The 12,643-nt window shown below is 38.0% G+C and overlaps 2 protein-coding genes across 2 annotated transcripts; one reads left to right on the plus strand and one right to left on the minus strand.

Moving 5' to 3' along the window:
- The first annotated feature begins 246 nt into the window (after positions 1-246).
- Positions 247-5,886, plus strand: LOC309693769 (uncharacterized protein). The gene is made up of 6 exons (XM_082513288.1): positions 247-416; positions 3,110-3,151; positions 3,234-3,503; positions 3,604-3,843; positions 4,032-4,259; positions 4,343-5,886. The coding sequence occupies exons 1-5, from the start codon at positions 386-388 to the stop codon at positions 4,256-4,258; spliced, it is 810 nt and encodes a 269-aa protein (XP_082369414.1). The 5' UTR covers positions 247-385; the 3' UTR covers position 4,259; positions 4,343-5,886.
- A 113-nt stretch (positions 5,887-5,999) lies between these two features.
- LOC309693771 (tumor necrosis factor receptor superfamily member 5-like) lies at positions 6,000-12,204 on the minus strand. Its single transcript, XM_082513293.1, has 7 exons — positions 11,788-12,204; positions 11,567-11,659; positions 9,200-9,325; positions 8,919-9,077; positions 8,723-8,807; positions 7,807-7,962; positions 6,000-7,721 (listed from the first exon to the last, which is right to left on the minus strand). The coding sequence occupies exons 1-7, from the start codon at positions 11,837-11,839 to the stop codon at positions 7,676-7,678; spliced, it is 717 nt and encodes a 238-aa protein (XP_082369419.1). The 5' UTR covers positions 11,840-12,204; the 3' UTR covers positions 6,000-7,675.
- Between the last annotated feature and the right edge of the window lie 439 nt (positions 12,205-12,643).

Here is a 12,643-nt window from a genome sequence, read left to right on the forward strand (position 1 = left end):
AAGAGAGCGATTGATCTAATGTGGCAGCAGAGGCTGTATCAAGACTAATATGGTCCAACAAAGGATTTTAATTTTGATGGTTGATACTGGGAGATTTCTCCAGTGTTTCACATCATCTTCTATTGTTCTCTGGACTGGAAGGAGAATAAATCTGACAGCCTGGGGGAAATGATAACACAGATGAATGCGATGCTTCCCACTTCTAAAGGATAGCGCTGTCCTCCTGAGACATTTAAGGAACTGAGAGAACCTTTAACACTGATACTGAGGTCACAGAGAGGAGGAAATAAAAGTCCCAGTAAATCCCTAGATGTGCTAACAGGGAAGTGGGGAAGCTGAAGTTGTTTATCTGCTCAGTGTGGAGTTAAATCTTCATTAAGACACCATGAAAACTTCATCTGTCTCTCTGCTACTCGGTGAGTCAAACACAGAGCTTCTATCTTAGTCATTTATTAATTAATTCAGTATAGATCCAGCACATATGAATAATGGAAAACACATAATTTCAGAGACAGATTAAAGTCTCCTTGAGATTAGTTGAACTTCTCTCTCATACTATCTGTTTGAGTTTGAGGGTCACTCTGTCTCTAAAAGACAGAAATATGTTTGTTTTTAGTTAATACTGCTTTGAAAAACATCTAACATTCACTATAACTTTAAGAGGCACATTTTATCTTCAATTTTCTACATTTCTGTTACTGTTATACTGTTGCCTCACAGCAAGAAGGTCATGCATTTGAATCAGCCATCTGACGGGGTCTTTCTGTGTGGAGTTTGTGTGTTCTCCATGTTTTGTGGGTTCTCTCCGAGTACTTCAGATTGTCACGCCATCCAAGGGCATGCATGGGGTTAACTGGTGATTCTAAATTGCCTGTATAGGCTGGTATAGGCTCCAGCACTCCCACAACCCTGAAATGGATAAGTCGATTAGAATGAATAGATGGATAAAATTTTCGAGCACCTAGTGACATGGTGATGTCATCAATTAGGCTGCTGTGTTAAGTCATACTTTACCTGACTCACATGTTATGGGAAGGTGAAAGAAACGACTTTGTTGTTGGGATATATAAAGTTGTGTTTGTGTTTGTTTTAGTTGTATTTGTATGAGCAAAATTATGTAAGAATTCAGTTAAGTATTAAACTGAAGTTAGAAGAAAGACAGTTTTTGTTAAGACAAATATTGTAACTTTGGTCATTACAGTGACAAGGAAAGATGTAAGGTCTGAAAAAAATGAAGTGAAAGTTTGGCCTTAAGGAAAAAAACAGAAAACATGTGATTCGGATTTGACTTATCTAAGACAAGGGTCAGGACTTTCTGAAGACTTTTAACATCAAGCTTTTTACAGTTAATTAAACCTAGATATGAAACATTTTAGATAACTGAAAGAAATAATAAAGAAAGATGTTAGCAAACAACAGAAGCTAATGGAAACCACAGTGCACACTCAAAAACATCGGCATAACTTTGTGCTGAACATAAATCTGGGTAAATTCCTAGATGATTAAACATGCAACTATTTTGCTGGTAATACCTGAAACGAGTAAAGAAAATCAACAGCCTATTTATGCAAGATAATTCATAATTTTATTGGGGGTGTTATATTGGTTGGGTCTGATTATTGGGGGGGGGTCATAACCCCCCTAACCCCCATGGAAATTACGCCCCTGCTAAAAAAGGAAAAAAGTCAGTAAAAATGAATCTATTTTTGAGATTATGAAAGTGACCAGAGGTGGCAAAAGTAGAGACATTCTGTACTTAAGTAGAAGTACAGATACTGGTATTAAAAAAATATTCTAGTAAAAGCTGAAGTACTGATTCAACTTCTTTACTCAAGTAAAAGTGAAAAAGTACACACAGTACACTGCAAAGCTAACCAAACCTTGCTATGTTAAGGTAATAATAAAATAATATTAGTAGATGGGAATACAAACTTTATTTTAGTCTAAATTTTAATTCTAATAAATATTCTCAGCTTGAGTCAGTTAAGGTGAACATGAAAATAAAAAGTTGCTCTGTTTTCTGTTCCTACTTTGTAGAGGGTGACTTTGCCTCTAAACAGAAATTGTGTACGGTCAGGGGTTAAAGTGAGATACAGCAGGTGGGAAATCCCCAAAATTGGTTGAAATGTCTTAGTGTGCAGAAAAGAATCATAACTTACAATAATTTCTATTGCGAATTGCGGTAGATTTTATAAATGTACAGGCTGTGATCAGCTGACCTGCTGCTGCTCTGAGGTTTACTGCTCTTTGTGGATTTACACAACTAAATTTATCAAGATGAAAGCAGATGTTTCCATCCTCTACACTGGAAGTATACTGTTCATACGTACTAACTTTATACTAGACCATGAGCATCACAGCCAATGTGCCCCATCACACAGTACAGCAAACAACCTGTTTATCCTGCACTAACCTGCAGAGTATTTTTTATCTGATTTAAAAAACATTTAACTTTAACATTTAACATTTAATTGATCACTCCCACATCTAATGCAAAAACTTGACCCTAATTTCTGTTTCCTTACAAGTTTTAACTGAATTATTAAACTGTTATTCTACTGTTAAACTGCTGTGCTTCTCTGATCATGTCCAGTTCAAACTAGTAAAATGTGTACAACATAAACAGTCAGGTTATCAGGGCTTAACTGTGCCAGCAAAGTGTATTCTTGTGAAATTATAACTAAATGTCAATACAGTTCAATAAAATCTAATGTATACAGCTCCAAAACACAAGAATCAAGGTGCTTTACATTGTAAGATGAAGGTTCTTCAATTATACTGAGAAAACATCAGATGACCGTCTATGAGCAAATGTGGGGAAGGAGACGGGACCAAAAACATGCTGTGGAGGAGCCAGAGAGTAATAATAACTAATGAATAAATAAGCGAGGGGATAAAAGATGACTCGAGAAGAAAACCTCACCATGATCGTTGGGGTTTTCTCTGTCAGTAGGTGACTGTTTTGGTATTATAGAAATAAAATGTAACTGAATTGAATAGTCATCCCACAGCTGTATTATTACCCACAGCAATTTGAATAACTACTAAAATTTACTTAGACTCCTCTCTCTCTGACCTTTGACCTTTATTGACTGTCTTCATGTTGCAGGTGTGTGTGTGCTGCTGCTGTCTGCACCGACTGTTTCTGCCGGTGAGTTTATGGAAGTGAAATTATTCACTCGACCAACAATACAAATACATTTAGTCCGTCTGTGTTTCTGTCTGTCCTCCAGTCTCTCTGTATGTCAGCCCAAACCATCAGCAGTTCTTCAAAGGAGACCGTTATGTCTCCCTGAGTTGTATCGATGATGGTCAGACAGCTGATGGATGGAGAGTAAAGAGGACCAGAGGAGTATCCACTGAGGGCTGTAGTACAGCTGCAGACTTTAGAAGGTTTAATAATTCCTTCTGTGTTCTGGATCTCTCCGTCTCATCTGGTGGAAGTTTCTGGTGTGAAAACTCATCTGGACAGAAGAGCGATGAAGTCTCCATCGCTGTTTCAGGTACAGAAAGCGATCTGTTCCCATCTGTCTTGCTGTCTCTGTATGACTCTGCTTTGTGGACCTCTGTCTCTAAATGACTCTGTTTGTCTCTGCTGGTCAGAAAAACAGTTGATCCTGGAGATCCCAGCGCTTCCAGTGAACACAGGAAGTAATGTCACTCTGCTCTGCAAACCCAGAAACGGTTCAGCAAAAAAATCTTATTTCTTCAGAGGTAAAGTCAAACTTGGACATGGACCTGAAGGAAAATGGATTCTCCATAATGTGCAGCAGTCTGATGAAGGGCTCTACTCGTGTTCTACTCTTATTCATCAGTCTCCTCAAAGCAGGCTGAAGGTCAAAGGTCAGAGCAGCGACATCACTCCTGCTTTAAAGATATGAGTCGGGGGCAAAAAAAATCTAAAACTAATCCCTCTCTCTCTTTACTCCAGGAAGTGAGAAACTTAAAATAAGAAAAGCATTCATTCACAAGCATAAACTAAACTGCTGACCTGATAATAAACTGAACCATCTTCATCATGTCTCTTGCAGAGCCTCCTCCTCCCCCTCACACAACCATAATGTACACTCCTTCACCCTCACCCTCACGTTCACCCTCACCCTCACCCTCTGATAATACTGAGCCTTCGGCCTCTTCCTCTCTTCGTCCTCGTTCACCCTCTGTGTCTGTACTAAGACTCTTCTGCCACCTGCTGGTTTTCTGTCCATACTTCATCTCTACCATCCTGCTGCTGTTGATCTGCTGCAGCAGGAAATGAGGTACACTCTCTTATCTAGATTTCAACACATACGCCAATCATCCACTTCAGTTCTCCATCCTGATTTCTTAACTCTGCCCACAGGTAACAAACATGATGTATCCATGGAGATGACCGAGGAAGAGGATTGAAGCTGCAACATTTTCAGTGTTTCAGTGATTTCTTTTTTAATCTGTTGCATTGATGCATGTGGGGTTTTTTAAGGTTCATGATTACACTAAAAAATCAAACATTTGTGAAATATGAAAAAACTGGGCTAATATAGGTGCATTTGTGTTTGTTATATGATTTATAATTATTGGTTGTATTTGTATTAAAGGAAATTCAGATCAGCACATTATCTTTTTTAAACACCTGCCATATGAAACACTTGTAGTTTGTAGAATCATGATCTGATTGCTTTGTTGTGCAAAACACATTCGCTTTTCCAAGAGAAGCACTATGGACTCTCTGTAGGCTCCTTTTATTAATATTTTTATTGTATTTATTCATTATTTTTATATTATCTGTGTGGATATTATGCTGGAGCAGACAGGAGGAGAAGGCCAGGTTGGCAATAGATAGAAGGAAAAAGAGGAACAGACAAAAAAAAGGGAGAGAAAGAAAGAGAAAAGAAGTGGGGTGGGGGATGAAACAAGCAGACATGCTGGTCTCCAATTGCTGCATCTGTAGCAAAGCACACTTATAAGCAGTGCCTGAAAGAGAAAACAGGGAGAGCCAGAGGCAGAGAAGAAAGAACCAGGAGACTCCGGCCATCTGGGGTCCCCCATGAGTGCTGAAAACCCAAGGCCACACATCGCTATCACAACTGTGCCTCCACCCCAGCAGGGGGAAGATGGAGGAACCAGACAGAGCTCCCACAGCCAAGAGCAGGAGAGGCAGGGCAGTGATGACCAACGAGGAGCAACAGAACACAGATAAACTGTTAATTTGGTTATAAATTCAGCTTTTATAGTTCAGAAACAGTGCTCATACATTATATGACTACTGTTTTGAACTATGAATGTTAAATACACTATTTTTGTATCTCATAAACCCATATTTTATATATATTTTAAGAAAAAAATTTCAATGACAACAAGAGCTCTGAAAAACATTGCGATTAGCGCAACAGAAGGCTGAAGAAATAAGTAGCAACAAACAGAAACAGCTGGAGGAGCATTTAGCATCTCATCAGGTTACATAGCAACAGGTAAATATTGCATTGTTTTTATTTATATTTTGAACATCTTGTATGGAATTGTGGTTGTAGTTGTTTGTGACTCTTATGTTTATATTTGAGCTTCTCTTGTTGTAAAATGAATACGGGACCAATGAGGTGCTTTCTCGAGAAGAATAAAAAGGACCTAAAATTAATGGTGAAGTCTTGATGTAGTTCACCATAAATATCTCTGAACACTTGGACTCCACAGTATAATACATGTACTTAGCGTGAGGCATGTGCAGGAAATCATGTATATTGTGTCAGGGCTTCAAAACAAACAGAACAGCAAAAACCAAACAAACAAAAAACAGATGGACTGACACCTCCACGTCCTCTAAAGTCATCATAAAGGCTGATTTTTAAATGCACAGTAAGCAAAGCAAGGAAGAAGTTTGGGATTAGACAAAGTCATTACAAGTTTTCTTTAATCTGAACTGTAAATTTGAAGGAGTCTGAAAACTAATACCTTACTTATGTTAGTACTTTACAGTTCAATTCTTCAATTATTCTTGTAAAACAAGGACACAGTATCGTGTGTAGTAGAGAGGAGAGTAAGTAAAATTTATTTACATTTTGTAACTTTTTACAAATAAACTGCCTCACAATTATACAAGAAAGAAAAGGATAACATATCATAAAGATATAATACAACATAAAATACCAAGCTTTGAACAAAAATGTGTTCTGCTGCTCTTTTAAACGGTTAGCAGAATCTGCACAGCATGAATGAGTTCTAATATTTCGGTCCAGAGGGAGCACATGAAGCAGACAAGGAATCTGACCCAAAACAGACCCCTGAGGTATCCCAGAAGGAACAACTGTTGTTTCAGAGATAACTGAATTCATAAAAACACTAAAAGATCTCCCAGATAGATATGACATGAGCCATATTAAAACATCACCAGTAATCCCAAACTTGTCCTTAAGCCTGTTTATCATTAGCTTAATTATAAAACAGTGCAAAAACTTAATGCACTCAGACTTTAAAAACACTGGTACGAGAGGAAGATTGTGAGAGAAAAAATTGTTAATTGTATCAAACAAGACTTTAAGAGTTTTCTTTTCTGAAGCAATAAGATGTGAAAAATAGTCTATTCTGGCATTTTTTGATGAAACTGATTCTTTAACATGTAACTCATGAAGCTGGAGCTTGGACGCCTTCCACAAATGTTCCAACTTGTACAAATACCTCCTAAAATAATAAATATGTTCATTTTTCCAAGTACAAAAACTTGAATATTGGACAATTCTTTCTTTTAGTGGGTCAAAAGTAGACCTACATTCATTGTTAAAGGACAAAATAAATGTGTGAACTTCACTATGAGTCATGTTGGCATCAAAAAAGGCAGGGACCCTCTCAGCAGGATTGTGATTTATAATCCACCTTTGAATCATCAATTTATGAAGTGAAGGATCCAGAACAAATGACAGACTAAAAAATATACAGCTGTGGTCTGTCACATGTACATTTTTCACACATACATCGTTTGTTTTTAAACCCAGGGAGAAAGCAAGATCCAGCGTGTGGCCTTTTATATGTGTGGAGCCAGAAACATGGTGCTTAAAGTTCAAAGACTCAGCAGCTGAGTTACAGGATCCATCGATATGAAGGTTAAAATATCTCAGTATTACAACCTTCCCCAATGTAATGATAAATGATGAAAGGTCGCCGAATTCAGCTGAAAATACTCTGGCAACACCAGGAGGTCAGTAGACTGAAATACAATAAAAGGTTTTCAAAGAACCGACCCTAATCATCTGTAACTTAAATGAAGAAATAGAGTCTGACTTCATCAGCCTGCATGTGAGTCTGTGCTGGTACACAGCAGAAAGTCCTCTGCCACATCCCCAAAGACACCCAGTTACAATGACGGAAATGCCAGCTGTGCAGATCTCCTCAAAATAAACATGATCCATGTCCTGCTGCGATGTCTCAGTCAGCAGCATGAAGTCTGGAGACTCCTTGATGAGGAGATTGTTTAGAATAAGTGGTTTGTGGAGCGAGCATCGAGCAGAGAAATTGGTGATGGCTGGTCAGCACCCTCAACAGATGACTGCAGCATCACTTTGATTAAACAGCTGTGCACATCTGTGTAAGTGGCACGTTGGACAGTGAGTCCCGAACCAGGTGAAGCCATCATCGATGTCAGGACATCAATCCTGCTAGCAAAATGGAGGAGAGATGGCGAACATGAGGTCCGCTTTCTCAGGCATCATCGGTAGTCCCCGAGCAATTCTTTTCTGCTCTTTTCTGGTTTCCTGAAAAAACAGAATTATTAACATGTTAGTGACTGTAGGTGCTGTGCAGAGGGAGCAGATTTGACACTGGTTAGATGGCACTTACCTTGCTTTCACAAATCCTGTTGTCACAAGGCAAATTACTATTATTAGGGAAAGCACAACAGATGAAATAAAAACATAACGATGTCTTGATGCGCTTCCACAGACAACGTCACTGGTTGAGCTTCCTTCTTCAACTTTAATCTGGCTCTCAGAGCAACTGTGGCAAAAAAGAAATAAAATATAAATAAATCATTATTATCAGTGTTTATTTGTGTTTGCACTGTAAAGATCTTTGTAACAATGTGACCATCAATATTAACTGTTTAACTGTCCTGTCGTCTGTCTGTGGCTCAGATATGCAGGACAAACATGTCCTGGAATGTAGCTGGTTCCACTTTAATATCTAGTTACCTGTAACTACCCAGTACTCTATCTGCGATTACCCAGTACTGATCATTTTACTAACATTTTATTGGCATGTCATAATTCAATTTTCACACCGATCATGTAAATAATCATTATTGCAATATCTATAGAAACACAGTCAACAGTCAAAGTTTTTTAAACCTTTATTTTGTCTTTGTGGCAAAATAATTAAACTAAATGTAGCAAGACTGTGTAAAACAAATAATTAGACAATTATTTATCACTATGTGACTTTCACACTATAGATATTATATTATTAAAATCATGATTATCATCAGTACATAGCTACTGAGACACCACATTATTATTGGTAATTAATAATTGATAATATACGACTGTATATACAAACAAGAGAACATGGCCACATGGTGTTGCTATAGCAATGATATTCTGGTATGACACTAAATCACATGGAGATTTATGTTGGTATTACTGCAGGCAATGTGATGTGACACAGCCCAGGATATTGGAGATTCCATTAAGACATTGATGATCAATAGCTGAGTATATAATACACCTTTAGAGTGATTTTATTATAAATTATGACCTACGTTTTCCAACCTGTGCAGCTCACACCGTCCTTGGAAAAGAAGCCTGGCTGACAGTCTTCACACACTGTGTCACTTCTGCTGGTTCCTGAAAGAAACACATTCGTTGTTACACACAATCCAGAAAAAAAACAAAAAACTTAAAATCACAGTTTATCAGCTCATCTAAAAAATAGACTTAGACTTTAAACTTTCTTACCAGGTTCTTTTATCCTCTGACCAGCTTCACACTGTGAATGTTTCTCTGCCAAACTACATCTGTTACTGTCTGTCAAACCTTTGCAGTAATATCCATTTAAAACGTCACACACTGTGTCAGTTGTTGCTGTACAGTTCTGCTTGACAAAGATACCACGACCTAAAAAAAAAACAAAAAAGAACATTAGTGTAAAATGATGTTTCTGTAATTTACTTTTAAATGAAAGCTTTATTTTTTTTTTTCAATCTAAATTTGACAAAGGATTTCCCATCTGACTGTACCTGTGTCACAGGCAGTGCAGGGGAAACAGTTATACAGGCTGTTGGGTTGGTTCATAAAGGTCCCCATCTCACAAGGACGGCACTGAGTTCCTGAAAATGCTGTGCAGTCTCTCTGAACAACTCTACCTGTTCAACAGAACACAACATTTATGTCAGACTTTTAGCATTTAACACAGAGTGAATCTACAGTTGTAGTGTTGGGTGTTATATACAGTAAGTCAGGCAGCTACAACATTACAGATCTACAAATTCAATGTGGCCCAGTTTCCTGATCCAGTATCACGGCAAAACGTGTAACAGACACATCGGTCCACTGTGTCCCTTTCATGCTTGACCTCTCCAAAGTGTGAAATGGACACTTATGCAGAAGTTGCAGTAACAGCGGAGGGAGATATTTTATTTCAAGTAACATGAAAATAATTAATAATAATAATAGATACTTTATTGATCCCCATGGGGAAATTACTTGTTTTTCTCTGCATTTGACCCATTCACTCAGTGAAGCAGTGGGCAGCCCACTAAGCAGGCGCCCGGGGAGCAGTGTGTAGGGACGGTACCTTGCTCAGGGGTACCTCAGGGTAGCCGTTAAGTGGATTCGAACCGCCGACCTTCCGATCATGGGGCGACCACTTTACCTACTGAGCTATCCCTGCCCCCAATTATGGTAAATAGTCATGTTTAAACAGACATTATTAACACATTTACATGTAAATCTTTCTTAATTGTTTTAAGAACCATGGAATGTACTTCATAGGTTTCTTGGTCACTACCGACTTCTTGCCTTTACATCTATTGTCTCCCATTGCTGGTGATGCAACTTGTGCTTCATTTTACTGCTTGTGATAAACAATAATAAAAATAATAAAACACATATTTCTTCTTTTAAATTTAACTGAGATGCAGGAAGTCAATATTAATTACCTGAATGCAACATAAAATATCTAATAATAGACGGGGCGGCTCTACATTGGGGAAAGAGGGGGCTTAAACAAAGGTCCTGCCCCATTAAATCAAACTTTCAGAAACTGAGAAAGAAAAAAAACAGATTACCCACAAACTGAATATGGACAAGATTTACTACAGCATCTGAAAAATGCACTGGAAAAGGCACAAATGTCATGGTTTCACCTCTTGGTCACTCTTTCCCTTCGTGCTCCGTTTTTGCACAGGCTCACACAAAACTCAGCAGAACCCCCCCCAGCTAAACATCCAATCACTGTTAGTATATAAATGACCCATTGAAGGTTTCTCAGTAGGCAGAGCAGAGCAAAATGAAGCAGCAAATCTCTGTCATCAAAATCACAGCGACTCGTCAGGTAATTAACAACTAAAAAATACATCTATTTTAGTCAAGCTCAGCGATTTTAGTAAAACTAAACTTTTCACCCCAGCTTCCAGCAGCCCGCAAAGGGAAAGTTAATGCTGTGTGATAGGTCCTAACCCCCTGTTGTCACACCATGTTACATAAAAGGTCATCTTGGTCCATGAAAAGTCAGTAGCAAAAAAATTGGATATGGATGAATCTGTAAGAGTTTTTCAAAAGGGAAGCAGGAGACTGTTGTTGTAGAGTGGATTGGGGAGAAAGGAGAGTGGAGCTGTTCAGTTGCAAACTGAGTCCAGTTCCTTGCAAAGCAAACAAGCTTAAAACAAGACAAAAAAAAAAGAAGAAGAAAAAAGTTAAAATGATCTGATTTAAATCTGTTGTGTTCTACATAACAGATGTGTGATAGGTCCTATCCTCCTAACACAGGCAGACTATGCTTACAGAATGTGATGTTACAACTCTAGTGAAATATTAATGTGTCATATATTTGTCCAAGATGTATTTCTTTGTTATAGTAAATAAAATTAAAATCACGAGTGGTGACTTCTATAACTTTCAGTATGTAATCTGGCATTTTCTACTGTTGTAGGCTGAAAATAAATACATAATATAATTTCATTCAGTTTAAAGGTTTATTTGCAAGATGCAAAAACAGACAAAATTGAAAGTTACAAATGTTTTGTGCATGAAACAAATTCAGACGTGGTGCAGATGTGTGTGTCACAAGTTAATCTGGCTGTAGGCTATGGCACTTGGCCACAGGTGGCGCTAGTTGACGCGACTCCATTTGAGTATACGCAAAGTAAACTGCACACTTTAGTTATGAAGCGAAAACGCTGAAGTCGGAGTAATAAAACATACGAGGGGAACGACAGCGAAGACAAGATTCTCCAGATCGATTACTCTTGCTGTCCTGTGAACAGCATTTCGTCTACTTTTGTCTATCGTGTCATTTCAAAGACGAAACCAAAACGGATCAAATATCAATGTCCCCTTATCGATATGTGGTTGTGCACATTTGCAGTCATCGCTTTTCTTCCTACCTTTGTTGCACATCGGGCAGCACCGTCCATCATTTGTTTTATATTCCTTTGATTGACACGATAACACGGGCACCATGAAGACGGCGGCATATCCTACAGGAAAACACAAGAATATTAATATCCTGGGACAGACAAATAGCTCAGTTAGCTCTATAACCTAAGCTAAAGGTTAGCTTAAGCTAAAGGCTGTGTCGTATACACGAAAATGTTGCTGTACTTACCGAAGATAAGTAACGCAGACAGCATGATATCACACGCTGCTCTGTAATACATTTGTAGGCTTTATTTCACTAATGTACTATACAAATCTAACAGAAACAGCTAAAATGCGTTAAGCTTTCGGTTGTGATGTGGGCGTAACAGGAAGAAAACTTGGGGAAGAAAGAGCCAAAGTCCATCCCACACTGACGATTCTCGTGACTTTTGTCGACAAACTGAAGATATTTTACTTATCTTTTACAAGGCTCATCTTCGTTTAGACAGAGACAACAAAACAGAGAGAGTTTGAAGGAAATCGTAGGATTTAATGTTTAATTTGTACACATTCCAGCGATTGTTTTACTCCTGAACCCGATGAATATTTACGAGTAACACGAGACAGACTGAGGATCGCGGAAGTATTCGTAGCCGAAGATTTTACTAATGAATAATGAAGCTGAGATTTTTATTTGAACCTGTACCTGGATTCGTATTTGCCACTGTGAAATAAAAAGTAAATAATTTATAGCCACGTAGATGGTTACCATTAATTAATAATATTTAGGTTTTAAGAGGAATTATTTAAGAGGGATTAGTTTGGTGAAACGTAATCGCCAGATGATGAGACGTCGTGGTGTATTCACTGCAAAGAGTTGAAAATCCAGTGATGAATTGGATAAAAGAGCACAAGAAGTATAAAACAGTTCAGTACTGTCATTACTTCAAGTATAAATAGATAAGACAAGTAAAAACAAACAAACAAAAAACAAGTGAGAGTCTTTATATAGAATTGACAGTCACCTCTTCACTGGTATTATTAAGCAGCATCAGTACAAAGCAGTGATTGGAGAAAACCAGCAGTTTCAACAGCTACGTTAT

The sequence above is a fragment of the Aulonocara stuartgranti genome (assembly GCF_965226115.1).
Source record: "Aulonocara stuartgranti genome assembly, chromosome: 18".
Taxonomy (NCBI): domain Eukaryota; kingdom Metazoa; phylum Chordata; class Actinopteri; order Cichliformes; family Cichlidae; genus Aulonocara; species Aulonocara stuartgranti.

What these genes read in the sequence shown, in the direction of transcription:
- LOC309693771 (XM_082513293.1), bottom strand. Translation starts at nt 11,839, where the DNA reads ATGTATTACAGAGCAGCGTGTGATATCATGCTGTCTGCGTTACTTATC. An exon ending in CTGCCCGATGTGCAACAAAG is followed by an intron (nt 9,326 to 11,566) that starts GTAGGAAGAAAA and finishes TCTGTTGAACAG; the next exon opens with GTAGAGTTGTTCAGAGAGAC. An exon ending in AGCTGCACAGGTTGGAAAAC is followed by an intron (nt 7,963 to 8,722) that starts GTAGGTCATAAT and finishes TTTTTGCCACAG; the next exon opens with TTGCTCTGAGAGCCAGATTA.
- LOC309693769 (XM_082513288.1), top strand. Translation starts at nt 386, where the DNA reads ATGAAAACTTCATCTGTCTCTCTGCTACTCG. An exon ending in ATCTGTCTCTCTGCTACTCG is followed by an intron (nt 417 to 3,109) that starts GTGAGTCAAACA and finishes TTCATGTTGCAG; the next exon opens with GTGTGTGTGTGCTGCTGCTG. An exon ending in TGCACCGACTGTTTCTGCCG is followed by an intron (nt 3,152 to 3,233) that starts GTGAGTTTATGG and finishes TCTGTCCTCCAG; the next exon opens with TCTCTCTGTATGTCAGCCCA.